The 14,656-nt window shown below is 42.2% G+C and overlaps 1 protein-coding gene across 1 annotated transcript in view; it reads left to right on the top strand.

Annotated features, from left to right (window-relative positions):
* SLC22A23 (solute carrier family 22 member 23) overlaps positions 1-14,656 on the top strand; it is a 211,116-nt gene that overhangs the window by 177,809 nt on the left and 18,651 nt on the right. Inside the window, exons 4-9 of the mRNA XM_068236824.1 lie at positions 267-435; positions 1,354-1,481; positions 2,441-2,543; positions 4,736-4,974; positions 9,315-9,347; positions 13,558-13,681. Of these exons, the coding sequence (XP_068092925.1) occupies positions 267-435; positions 1,354-1,481; positions 2,441-2,543; positions 4,736-4,974; positions 9,315-9,347; positions 13,558-13,681 (796 nt within the window). The remainder of the gene's footprint in view (positions 1-266; positions 436-1,353; positions 1,482-2,440; positions 2,544-4,735; positions 4,975-9,314; positions 9,348-13,557; positions 13,682-14,656) is intronic.

Raw genomic sequence — 14,656 nt, 5'->3', positions numbered from 1 at the left:
AAGCACAATTTATTTTTAGTGTACAGTATTGTAAATGACTTGGGGTCTGTTTCCACTATGAGTGATTTGCTGCCTTTCCCCATATGCAAATCCGGACGGGGAAACCACAGCCTAGCTTATGTGCTTTAAAACCTTGCTTTTCAAAGTTGAAAATCTATGCCCATAGCCTTCTGTGATTTAATATGTGATATTACAACCTACTGGCACAGTCACTAGTATTGCTGAATTACATTTTTCTTTCATTTTTTTTTCTTTTTGTCTTCCAGGAATTGAGCTGTGTCCTCCCAGCCATAGATTCATGATCACAATGGTGGCCAGTTTCATTGGAATGGCTGGACAGTTCCTTCTGCCAGGGTTGGCAGCTCTGTGCAGAGACTGGCAGATCCTCCAAGCTGTCATCATCTGCCCTTTCATCTTGATGCTATCCTACTGGTAGTAAGTACAGCAGCTCTTTAACCAAAGGGGAATTCTACACTGATAAGACATAAGATATTTTAAAGCATCTTTCAGATTAAAACTGGCAGGCTTCTTTTCTCACTGCAAATCACTGGATGCCAACAACTCAAGAAGAAAAACGCAGCATGTAGGACTTTTTTTAATCGCATCAAAAATTGGAATCTGAGCTGCATGTAAAATCACATTAAAATTGGACTTGTGTGTAGTGTAAACGAGCCCTAATACTTCTCATTGCACTGGGCTTGGGCTGGGTTCACACTGTGCCAGAGCAGTACTCTGTCTGTATTGTACAGATGTACATGTAGATCCATGTACAGTTGATTGTGCAGTGAAGAAATTCCCAGTGGGAGAAAGTTTCAGTGAGTGAAGTGTCTGTACTCCTGCTCCTATTTTGATTGAATGGGAATCACTCAGTACCCAAAGCTCATCAGATGCTTGTGCCATTTATTATTATTTATTTTATTTATAAAGGTTAACCTATTCTGCAGCACTGGACAATAAATAATTGATACAAAGGATGTGACAGATGTGACAAGGTTATACAACATAGGACAAAGCTATACAAGGCAAACTGTACAGATGCGTTTTGGCCTGGTTATGGAAAGTTTGAAGGTTCTTTCAGTTAGACATTTGCTATCAATACCTTATAAATTTAAGAAAAATTCAGAATCCATTTACAGTTGATTTCATAAAATGATTGATTTGTATGCCAGGCTTAACATCAAGGCATTTGTGAGGACACCTTAGTCAGAAAGGTGGAGACATACATGTTTGTATATGACTAGACTTGACTTGCGCTAGATTTGTTTTTTGGGGACATTCACTTTCTTCAGGTATATTTCATTTTTCAATAAAAATTAAAATTGCTATAACACGGTTTTACTTTTTTGCTTGAAGCATCTTTCCAGAGTCCCTGAGGTGGCTGATGGCTACTATGCAGTTTGATGCTTCTAAGAAGCAAATTCTGAAGATCATCCACAGGAACAGAGTAAACATGGAAAGTGACTATAAAAGAGTTATGCCAGGTGAGTCATTGCTGTAGATAGGTGATGCCGTGACCTGTTTCAATATTTATTTATTTTACATTTAATAGAATTACACGTTACTGTGCTAGTAAGGGCTGGTTCACGCTTCTGCCAGCGTGTCGGTCACATTTTCTGCAGGGGTGCTGGAAAGCGTTTGGTGGCTTCTGCCATTTTTCACTCTCACAGGGGGTCAGAGAGACATGGCAGTAAGCAACTTTGAAAACAGCATGTTGCTTTGAGCATCGACTGAAATTGTAGGAAAAATCGGGTTTGGAATGTGGTGTTCGTGCAGTCGGCGAAAAATGACAGTACAGGTGCTGCCCATCCACTTGAATGAGTGGATTGATCTATGAGCGCTATGGCTGCTGGTAATAGTACATATGAACCGTCCCTAAATGCGTACATTTGAAATGGCCTCAGGCAAATTCCGGCACAGGGCTAAGCCAAAAGACTACTCACCCTGCTGTAGGCAAACTCCTGGGTGGCATTTATGCTATTCCTCCTGATAAGAGACAACACGTAATTCAGGTACCGGCTATTGCTGGTGGCCAAAGATGCAAGGAGCACTGACCATCACCAAGTACAGAGTTAACTCTGGGCAGGGTAGATTTTTTTTCTTACAGCAGCCTGGGAAAGGAAGATCCCTCTTCTTGGAAGATGCAGCTAAGTTCAGGATGTGAACTCTTGTTCTGCTAGGAGGGACTTACCTGTTGTCATAGTGATAATTTAGCTGGAGATATTTCCCATTGACAGGTTTATTTTAAAGAAGAGCTTGGGGCACATGCTAAATGTTGCAAGAAGCTACTGGCAATATGCAGTATGCAAGATTTCTTGTGGTGTTCGAATTCTGAAATGATGCTTTTGACGAGTGTTTTGAAAATTGGTGTTTGTTGATGCATGCCCCTATTCACATCAGAGATTATTATAATATCATTTCTAACCATGTGATTTTATTGCAGAATTAGAGAGAGAGTTGGCAAGTAAACCAAAGAAAGTTTGCATTGTGAAAGTGGCGGGGACCAGGAACTTGTGGAAGAATGTCCTTGTTCTCTGTGTGAATTCGTAAGTTTCTGAAAGATATATGTTTGGTTGATAACGATCAGTGAAATACATGTCTAATGCATCACAAATTCTCTGTGGTACAGCATCTATCGCTTCTATCCCTTACATGTCATTTGTATTGCTTGTTTTCTCAATGTTCCCTCCTTGGTATTAGGATTGAGTGATTATAGAAACTCTTATGGGTCTTGTTCCGGTAATCACATGATCTATATTCAGACTTCTAACCATTTGTCCACACTTGTCTTATGAGGTTGGGTATGAGGCCCAGTAACAACTGCTGAATCTTGCATGCAGTATTTACATGCCTCCAGCCCCCTGGTGTATGACTTCATCAATGATGGAGTGTTTGACATAAACACACATTAGCCCCACTGCAAGAACCCATCAATAAATCTCCAGGAAGTATACACTGTACATTTAATCATGTACAGTAGAATCTGACTATAGTATGCTCTGATATAGTGAACATCTGGATAATGGTAAACTCAGTCCTCAGGTCCCAGCAAATGCACCCATATACAGTAAATATACAATGTATGACCAATGCTGATAAACTACTTTTCCTGGTCCCTTGGAGTTTACTATAAAGGGATTCTACTGTATTCCTGACTGGTATTACCAAATACCACAAAAAACACAGCTTTCCTATATATTTCTGTGATTAGGAAAATTAAATGTATACGAAAATATAAAATAACAGTCCTTTAGATGTATGTTAGATTTAAAGTGGACCTGTACACTTACACAGTACAGAAGAAAAACCTAGAGACGTGCAACCTGTATGTATTTAGAGAGTTAAGCCTAATTCTGCCTAACTTGAGACTGATCACAGTATAGTATGTACATGGCAAAGAAATGAACAGCGCTACTTAAAAACAGATAAGTGCCTACCTGAAAGAGAGTGCAAGCCCCACTTGTGGGATAAAATACACACCTAGCATACACATGACCTGTCTACCACTGGAGGATGTTGGTTTCCTGTAACAGCTTGCATGCAACTTGTTAAAGAGAGTCTGAAGCGAGAATAAATCTCGCTTCAGACCTCATAAATAGCAGGGGCACGTGTGCCCCTGCTAAACCGCCGCTATAGCGCGGCTTAACGGGGGTCCCTTCACCCCCAAATCCCCCTCGATACACCCGGGGAGCGCTTCCTGGTTGGGGCAGGGCTAACCGCCGCAGCCCTGCCCCACGCGCGTCTGTCAGCGCGTATCTCCGCCTCTCCCCCGCCCCTCTCAGTCTTCCTTCACTGAGAGGGGCGGGGGAGAGGCGGCGATGCGCCGCTGACAGACGCGACTGGAGGCAGGGCTGCAGCCGTTAGCCCTGCCTCCAGGAAGGGAAATTCTGCGACCTTTTTACGACACACTTTTGCGGGGGGTGGGTTGGGGGTGAAGGGACCCCCGTTTAGCCGCGGGATAGCGGCGTTTTAGCAGGGGCACACGTGCCCCTGCTATTTATGAGCTCTGAAGCGAGATTTATTCTCGCTTCAGAGTCTCTTTAAGTACTCGTCCCTCCCACTGCGAAGAAGTCATCCTCATATGGGAGGGGACCTAACACTAACTAAATCCTAACCTATGCATATGCATAGCCTGGGCGCGCTACCAAGTAAAATCGAAAATTGCGCAAAAGGTGGATCAGCGCATCACCAGCCCACTTCCGAATGGCCTACAATCAGAGGTGCGCTGAGCCCCCCCAGAAACTGCAAACGCACCTTGAACCCAAACAGAAGTAGCGCTGTTCATTTCTTTGCCATGTACTAATTTAATTCATTTTTGGTCAGCTGCTCCCACTTAGCAGCCTTGCTTTTGGTGTATATGCAGAGCTTCTGTTTGGGTTCAAGGTGCGTTTGAGGTTTCTGGGGGGCTCAGCGCACCTCTGATTGTAGGCCATTCGGAAGCGGCCTGGTGATGCGCTGATCCACCTTTTGCGCAATTTACAGTATAGTATGTAGCAGCTAATTTGTAAACCCAGGATGTTAACCCTATGTCTGCCTCCATGAAAACAGGAAGTGGACGCACTGCAGATTTATTGCAGGATTTGTATCAGCTGTAACAAATGTTTTTTCTATAAAGGTTATTATGCTGTTGCTTATCATTTAGAGCAGAGAGGAAGTTCTGGTCCACTTTAATATGCACAGTATTTACAGATGGTGGCCTGTTTTATATTTGAACAGTGTTTTTGATTGGCTCATTCAGGCTGACTGGATACGGCATACACCACTGCTTCGCCAAAAGTCTCATGGACCCGGATGTGAACATGGGCATGAGCATCATGCATAACTTCTATGCCAACTACTTTGCCATGGCTGGAATTACATTGGCATCATGCCTGGCTATGTGCCCCGTTGTTGGGTTTTTAGGAAGAAGAGGAGGATTGCTTCTATTCATGATTTTAACTGCTCTGGCGTCTCTTCTTCAGCTAGGACTTCTGAATTGTAAGTGAACCAAATATGTAATGGAAGTGCCATACAAGCATTGTGCTTTCCAGAAGCTGTGTGTTTATGCAGGTTTGTGACAAATGAAATTACAGAGTGCTCACCATACTGCTTAGACATGAAAGCCAGGTTTCTGTATCATATTAATGGCACCCGTTCTTTCCAACCATGTGATACAGAATTGAATGAGTAAGATTGAATGAAAGAGCTGTGAGAAATGGTTTCTTACTGCAGGAAGAGTAGGGTGATGAGCTGTACACAGGACTTTATTTATATAAACACATGGGGAGGGTGAGGAAAGAGTTAAATACTTAGACTGCTGAGTTGGCCTACAGGTAGTACTCTTTGCCTAGGCAGCACATTATGAGAGGTCTGTCAGCGGAAATGCTGTATTTAGATTTGAGATCTGTTAAATTTACGACTATGCAATACAGAAGTAAACCTCAGCCATTCTATCAAATTATTATTATTGATTGATTTCTATAGTGCTATCAAACTATATAGGCAGATGTGTGCACTATCAAGTTGTTGGTGAATTCTGTGAAAAATCCCTCCCTCCTGTAACAGACTTGGGGCAGTTTTGCAGCCAATATTGGCAACTAACTAAATTTTGCTACAAGGAAAAATTCAACTCCTCTGCACAACTGTGTGCCAAGGAGATAAGGTAACAGATGAAATATGCTTCAAATCCAGATTACGGTACTTAGATCATTCTTATTTTTAGTTTCTTTTGGTAACCTTTAGTATAGATAAGACTAGGAGACGTTGCTCTGATTGGCCAGGGAAAGACTAAAAAATGGGCTCTGTTGGGAACAGAAGTGCTTTTTGCCCTTGTGATCATCCCTGTTCTGTTTATTTTTTACATTGTGGCAAACTTTAGCTCATCTGTAGCCAGTAGCCAGCATTTCACTTTTTTTTTAGGAAACGTTTTTACCAGTGTTAAGAGACCGGCCGCTTAGCTATAGTTTAGTGGTGACATGTTTACAAAATGCTTTAATTATTCTTTTTTTTTATTGTGAAACCACAATTTGAAACAAAGTTAACAGCACAATATGCAGCTAATTTCAATATACTAATATTATGGTAAATCAGGTGTTTACAAAAAAAAAAAAAATCACGCCTTGACCCTTGCTAGGACAAATAGCAGCTGTCTTACTTGAAATATCCTATATTCTGTCTACAGGATAATTTTGAATTTCTAAACTTCAAACAGATACAGTGGGGAACAAATTATTTGATTCCTTGCTAAATTTGTGAGTTTGTCCACTTGCAAAGAAATGAACAGTTTGTAATTATGATGGTAGTTTCATTGTAATGGAGAGAGACAAAATCTCAACCAAGAATCTAGAAAAAAAAGATTACATAAAATAGATTTATATGTCACTAAGTGAAATAAGTTTTTGATTCCCAAGCAAAACATGACTTAGTACTTGGTGGAGAAACCTTTGTTGGCCAGCACAATGGTAAAAGGTTTCTTGTATTTGGTCACCGCTTTGCACAGGAGGTAGTTTGGTCCTCTCCTCTTTACAGAAACTACATGCTTTACGTTTCTTGCCTGCTTCTTGACAATGTGAAGCTTCAGCTCCCTCACAGATTTGTCTATAGGACTGAGAATTGGGAGACTGGCTAGTCCACTCAAGAACCTTAACCTCCCTGGCGGTAAGCCCGTGCTGAGCACAGGCTATGCCGCCGGAAGGCACCGCTCAGGCCCCGCTGGGCCGATTTGCATAATTTTTTTTTTTGCTACACGCAGCTAGCACTTTGCTAGCTGCGTGTGCAATGCGATCGCCGCCGCTACCCGTCGATCCGCCGCTATTCGTCGCGCCGCGGCCACCCCCCCCCCCCCAGACCCCGTGCGCTGCCTGGCCAATCAGTGGCAGGCAGCGCTGTGGGGTGGATCAGAGTCCCCTTTGACGTCGCCATGGCGACGGGGGAAGCCCTCCAGGAGATCCCGTTCTTTGAACGGGATCTCCTGATCGCGATCGGAGGGGCTGGGGGGATGCCGCTAAGCAGCGGCTATCATGTAGCGAGACCTTGTCTCGCTACATGAAAAAGAATTTTTTATTTTTTTTTAAAACTGATTTGCTGCCCCCTTGCGGTTTTTTAGCAAACTGCCAGGAGGGTTAAAGGACATCCGAGGTGAAAATAAACTGATGAGAAAAATAATTGTATCTATCCTCTTTCTCCTAAAAATGAATTTTTTTAGATATCCCACAGTTTTATTTTATATTTAAATCTAGTTTTTAAGTTTTTACTGGTTCATTGTCTCTGCTCAATGACACCTTCTCTGAAGTATGCTAGAGCTCAAATCTATGAATTATTGAACCTTTTTATCTCATTCCTGCTCTCAGAAGCCATTTGCTGACGGGAAAGTATTTTATGGCTGTAATTACTTATCAGTGAGGGTTATGATATAATCTGACCCAGTCCTACCCGGACAGAAACTGTCACTTGCATACCTGATGTTTAACTCTTTTAGGCAGTGAAAGAACATAAGGTACACAGCCTAGTTATTTGTGTGCTTGGCACTATACATACACGTCTACCTCATGTCACGTGTCACCTCGGTTGTCCTTTAATGTGTACCTGAAGGGAAAAAATGTCCCCTTAGGGGGTACTTGCCTCAGGAGTTAACTATGATTCCTTCCAGTTCTGGAAGGGGAAAACCTTATGGCCCATTTTCAGTATATCAGTTGTCAGTTATAACTGAAAGGACAACTGATGTGCAAGGTAATGCCCATGTTTCCCTATGGCTCAAGCGATATTACTGGTTAATTGAGTGCTTACGGAGTCACAATTTTTTATATGAAGGACGGAGAATTCCATGGATCACAGTGGACAAACAGGACACGAGAGGAGAGAGAGAGTTTGATGAATAGACTATGGCTCAACACACACCATACAATCTTGGTTGTACAGATTTACCAAATCTATGTAGTATAAGAGCCAACAGATTAAAAATACCTTGAATGATTGATTGGATAAGCTCTTATACTACATGAAAGTGGTAAGATTGAACAACCAAGATTGTATGGTGTGTTGAGCCTATGCTGGAGGTAAGTATGACGTGTATGTTTATTTTGACTTTTATTTTTCGGTTTAGGTTTGCTTTAAGCAAACTTGAGGCCTTTGTATGTGCCTTCTTGAGCAGCAGGATTTCTGGGTGCTGTAAGATTTCAATCCGTTATTGCTTAGTGTGTTACCAATGGTGTTCTTGGTGACTGTGGTTCCAGATACCTTTAGATAATTAACAAACTCCTCTCATATAATTGTGGGCTGATTCCACCCAATTCTCATGATCGCGCACACCCCATGAGGCAAGATCATGCATAGCGCTCCAGACCAAAGGTGAATGATGGTCATTTTATGTTTCTTCTGTTTCTCAATAGTTGCACCAGCAATTTTCACCTTCTAACCAATCTTCTTGCTAATGGTCTTAAAGCCCATTCCAGGATTGTGCCGGTCCCGGATGACAGCTCTTTGTTCTTGCCCATGGTTATGGAGAGGTTGCAATGGAAGGAACCGATTCTGTGGACAGGTGTGCTTTATGCACATAATGAGTTGAGCTCAGGAATACTTGTAATTGATTGATTGTAATCTGTGTGCCACATGGGCACATAACCAATATGTATAAGCCTGAATTTTGTTTGGCTTGTAGACGATTAAAAATACTTATTTCACTCAATTACATGCAAAACAGTTTATAACTTCTTTTATGTGCTTTTTTTTTCCTGAATTTTTGGTCGATATTCTGTCTTTTTTAATTAAAATAAAACTCTAAACATAAAAATTAGAAACGTTTAATTTCTTTGTAAGTGGGTTCCTTCCTTCCCCCCCATACCCCCCCCCCCCCCACCACCACCACCCACCCACTGTATGTTTTGTGACGGGCACTGATTGGATGGCACAGAAGTGTCACAGGTGATCAGATTCAGTCTTCCTGCCTCAGGGGAAGTGACTATTCTCAGATGTGTCTTACAGATGGCAGTGTATGAATCCCGCTATGGATGATGATGATCTTTAATAATAAAAAGCCTACTCCATTCTGGAGGATAAACGGCACATTCCCTTGTTAGATATGACTCACGGCTGTGTACAGCAAGAGGATCCTCTTCCCTTCTGCATGTGGATTTCCATCCCATTTACATTCTATCTTTGGCTTCGGGATTCATTAGGAGAGTCACTTCTGTCAAAGATATTTAATCTGAATGTAATTAAAATTCTATGCAAGGTATAAAGTTGTTTTAAGATGATTGCAAGGTGTGATTAAATTCAGTTAAATTATAAATCTTTTTTTTCCCCTTTCCCCTCTTCTTTGCATCGACACCTTTGGTGATAAGTGATTGGGAAATATACTCAGCGTCCTGATACAGGTACGATGCTATTTCTGAATGTCTTCCTTTTCTTACAGCATAGTTCTAACATCTACACTACACTACATGCACAACAACTTAAAAAGGGTTTTCTACTTTAGCAGTGTAAATATCAAATGTCATCTGGGTATTCACTGTGAGCTTATCCAGCAGATTCCCCAGTATCCAGCACCGGTGGGGAGCGCCTGATGGGGGGTACATGTGCTTACCAGCTGCTTGAGCAACTGGCCGAGAAAGCACAAACCTTCCCCTTCATCCAGGATAAAATACCGAGCCTCCAGTGACGACCAATAGCGCCTAGCAGCTTTCCAGCGTCCTCCGTGTATAGCTCCCAGCTTATCACATGATACACGGGGAGTCATGCATGAACGCCTGGAAAGCCTGTAGGAACTACAGGACGTCACTGAAGGCTCTGTGAGGTTTTTTTTGTAGCTGGAAAACATCCCTCCCCAAAACAGGCCCTGATATCCACTCAGGCATACCGGTTAGTACACACACACACACACACCTACACGCGCACACACACACACACACACACCCTACACCTACACACCTTCCCAGAGCTATAATGCAATTAAGGCACATTACTGCTTCCTCCTAAAGTCACATGACACATCCCCCCTCCTTCCCCTGCATTCTTTAGCCTGTTTACATTTTACATGTGCTTCCTTTTGCATCCGCATTCAGCAGACTTACACCAGCAATGATCTAACTGCTGTGTGACAGTTTCCACCATGCCTTTAGCTTTTCTCTCCAGACCCTGCTCTATACTGCACATTGCTGTGTGTAACAGGATTGCTTGTGCATCTATCATTTACTTTCTGCACATCAGGTCTATTCAGTAATCTGTGCACAGACTGGAAAGGAATGGCTTTCAGACATGATCTGCAGATAACAAATCAATTTCATCTTCAGTATTACATAAAAAAATAATTAAGATGTTTGAACCAGGTTCATATGCTATATTGCCTAGAAATATTTAATATCACTTGCAATCAGCACCTGGGCCTCCAGTCTGCGAGTGTTGTGCATGCTGAGTTGCCACTTCCATGGGATCATAATGCCAATGTCTGCAGACTGACTCACATGTCAGACACATGCCTGCTTCCACTCTCCCAAGAAAGCTGACAGGATATTGACCTGTATATTTCAGTTCTAGAAAATGCCTCCAGGTACACAGGGAGTGCTGAGTTCACTTATTAGAAAGTGCAGCATATTTGGCTATTTAAGTGCCATGTGTGCACCCTGCATTCATTTATTTTATTTTGTAAAAGCAGTTTGGGACGTACAACTTAGTAAATGGTATTATTTGTTTAGCTCACCAATTAGTAATGTGCTTTCCCAAGCAAAGCTGTAGGTGTCAATTTTTCAGAGATTTAGGCCTGCCTTGCTGCTGATGGTGCCCTGTATACGTCCTAGCATTTGACCTACAATACATTTCCCTCTATAAAAGACATTGGGCCCAATCCAATTCATCTTTTGTTCTAAGTTTTCTCAGAGGAGATCATTTTCACGTTCACAGTCTAACAAAAAAAAGAGTGCCCTGTAATGTTGATAGTAAAATCGGTATTTAATACCAACACTTTGCTATTAAAGTGTAAAATATCAGTATTAAATACCAATATTTTTCTAAGCCACTCTCACACAGAATCCTGCTCACCTAACCCTAACATTCCCACTTAAACTACCTACCAGATGCCTAACCCTTAACCCCCCGCCCTGCCTAAACTACCTACCTGATGCCTAACCCTAAACCCGACCCCCCTACACAAACTACCTACCTGACACCCCCCCTCACACACACACTACCTACCTGACGCCTAACTCCCCCTGTGAATTCGCATAGCAATGTATTTCAATTTCAGTCAAAATTCACTTCCCCCTGCAGGTGAAAAAAATGGCCGCCTCTTTAACAATTTTCCATACGGTTTATGCATTTACGCGTGTTCGTGGGTCAATACTGATGAATGACGACAGGAACAAAACTAAAAATAAGAAAATCGCTTAGGCTTGTGAATGCGCATGAAAAAAAGCCTGCAAACACACACAAAATTTCATACGCATGCGAATCGGTGTTTTTTTCTATGTGGATTCGCCTAGTTATAGTGGAGACAGGCCCTTAAAGGGACTCCGAGCAGTGCAGAAACTATGGAAAGATGCACATCATTTTAAAGCTCTCTTTCTCCTCTGTCCAATGATATATAAACCGCCACCCTACGCCTTTTAGTTTTCGCTATTTTCGCGATTAAAATTGCCGCGGCCGCGATTTCGATCGCGAAAATAGAGAAAACTAAAAGGCGTAGGGCAACGATGTAAGTGTCGTCAGAAAGAGGAGAAAGAGAGCTTTAAAATGATATCCATCAAGCCATAGTTATATTGTATTACACAGGGCGACTTTTTGTCAAAGTCAGCAGCTGCATTCAGCAGAATGGAGCTGCTGACACTGGGGAAAGTGTCGCCCTGTGTAATACAATATAACTATGGCTTGATGGATATCATTTTAAAGCTCTCTTTCTCCTCTTTCTGAGGACACCTAAATCGTTGCCCTACACCTTTTAGTTTTCTCTATTTTCGCGATCGAAATCGCGGTCGCGGCAATTTCAATCGCGAAAATAGCGAAAACTAAAAGACGTAGGGTGGTGGTTTATATATCATTGGGAAGAGGAGAAAGAGAGCTTTAAAATGATATGCATCTTTCCATAGTTTCTGCACTGCTCGGAGTCCCTTTAAGTGATCTCCCACCACCTCCATAGGAAAACTCATCTCCTCTCTGGGTTTCAACTATCACCTATATGCAGATGACACCCAGATTTACCTCCATACCACTGACCTCTCCACCACCACCATGGAGAAGGTATCCTCTGGTCTCTCAGCTATTTCATCGTGGATGTCTGCCAGGTTCCTAAACCTGGATAAGACTGAGCTCCTAATCTTCCCGCCCCGTGCTGCTTCACCCCCCACTGACCTCTATGTCACTGTCAATGGCACAATCATTCATCCAACCACACAAGCCCGCTGCCTGGGTGTCACCCTAGACTCGGCCCTCTCCTTCACCTCCCACATCCAAACCGTAGCTAGAGCCTGCTATTTCCACTTACGCAACATCTCCAAGATCCGGCCTTTCCTGACCCCAGACACTACCAAACTCCTTGTCCATGCCCTCATCATCTCCCGCCTGGACTACTGCAACTCCCTCTTGTCAGGCCTTCCTCAAAACCGCATCGCCCCCCTAAAATCCATCATGAACGCAGCAGCCAGACTCATCTACTCCTCCCACCGCTCTGTCTCCACAACTCCCCTACGCAAATCCCTTCATTGGCTTCCAATTCACTTCAGAATCAACTTTAAGATCCTATGTTTGGCATACAAATCCTTACACAAGTCCTGCCCAACCTACATCTCTGACCTGGTCAGCAGATATACACCTGGCCGCCCACTTCGCTCCTCCAACGACCTCCTCTTAACCACCCCACGCATCTCGCACTCCCATGCCAGACTGCAGGACTTCACTAGAGCTGCCCCTATCCTGTGGAACTCTCTCCCGCTGCCCATCAGGCTTGCTCCCACCTTCAACACCTTCAAAAAAGCACTCAAAACTCACTTCTTCAAGGAGGCCTACATCAACTCGACACTACCCTAATCCTTTCTGCCAATAACTTCTTGATGCACCCCCTCCTTTTGTGTCACCAGCCCCTCCCTCTAGATTGTAAGCCTTTGGCAGGGCCCTCTTCCCTTGTGTATCATACTTGACTGTGTGCACTTTACCCAGAATTTGGAACTGGTAATTTTTTACCACTACCATTCCAGTTTATGATCTGGCATTGTACTATTATCTGCATTGTGTTGTGTATCTTATTGCTATTACCTGTATTGTTGTATCTATGGTCCGTTACCTGTATTGTTCTGTCAACCCTGTTATCATTGTCTGTAAGCCTATTTATTGTACAGCGCTGCGTAATATGTTGGCGCTATATAAATCTAATAAATAATAATAATAATAATCTCCCCCTAATCTCATTCTCCTTTAGTGATCTCTCAGAGACAGAAGTTTATAGTTGGAGAACATTTCAAATCTTGCTAAATAATACTTATCAGGGCAAATGTTTCATGTTTTTGTGAAAATCGCTTGTTATAAAGTGAAATTTCGGTTTAAGAATTGCATTAATAACAACGTTTGAATTGATTGTTAAATATTTTTGTTTTGCTATAGGCATGAGTGAAACTGTGAAAAATAAATTCTCCGTTGTATTCTCAATCATCGGGATGTTTTCTTCTCATGCTGTTGGAAGTCTGAGTGTTTTTTTCTGTGCAGAAATCACACCTACTGTGATCAGGTAATAACCCAAGTAAACAATTCTGTAGGCCCAGCTGCAGCCATTTGGGTTTTTTTTGTTTGTTTGCTTGTTTTTTTATTATGCTTATTCATTAGTTTTTTATTTATTAATCATTTTTGTATAGCTATGAAGTGTTAGAAAACACCTGCATCTCAGCTGGGGAGAATGCCCCTCAAGTGTGGCTTTGCTCTAGTGTAAGCCCATGGTATCACAAACACAGGAAGTGAGGGCACTAGTGGCTCAAACTTTAAAAAGCATACTTTTTTTTTTTAAAGTGATACTGATGCAAAAAAACAAAAACAAACATGATATAATGAATTGTATCTGTAGTACAGTTAATTAATAAAACATTAGTAGCAAGGAAAAGAGTCTCATATTTTAATTTTCAGTTATATAGCTTTTTTTTAAATATAATATTGCATCATTCTCTAATACTTGCAGTTTACAAACTACACCACGCTGCATTTTAAACTTTACAAAGCAGAGCTAATGACCCTTTGACCTCCCCTGCAGTAAAATCTTATCTGAAGTTGTCTTTCAGGGCTGGTGCACACCAGAGCGGTTCTGAAGCGTTTTTTAAAACGCTTGCAGGGGGAAAAACGCTTGGCTAATGAAAGTCAATGGGCTGGTGCACACCAGAGCGGTTCGCAAACTCGGGGGCTGTAGCATTTTTTAGATTTCTGAGGCGTTTCTGCCTCGATGTTAGACTATAGGAAAGTGGAAAACCACTCTGAAAAACGCTAGATCAGAGTGGTTTTCCAGGCGTTTTTGTTACAGAAACTGTTCAGTAACAGCTTTTACTGTAACAATATTTGTTATCTGCTACACAAAAACGCTAGGCATGTATAGAAAACCTGCCTAGAATCGCTCTGAAATCTGCTTCAAAAACCTCTAGCATTTTGCAAACCTGCTAGAGGTTTTTGGTGTGCACTGGGCCTCACGGTTTCTTTGTTGTATAAGTACTTCAGAAAAAAA

The sequence above is a fragment of the Hyperolius riggenbachi genome, chromosome 5 (assembly GCF_040937935.1).
Source record: "Hyperolius riggenbachi isolate aHypRig1 chromosome 5, aHypRig1.pri, whole genome shotgun sequence".
In the NCBI taxonomy this organism is placed as follows: domain Eukaryota; kingdom Metazoa; phylum Chordata; class Amphibia; order Anura; family Hyperoliidae; genus Hyperolius; species Hyperolius riggenbachi.
The sequence above is the reverse complement of the archived record's forward strand: the minus strand, read 5'-3'. Positions and strand labels throughout refer to the sequence as shown.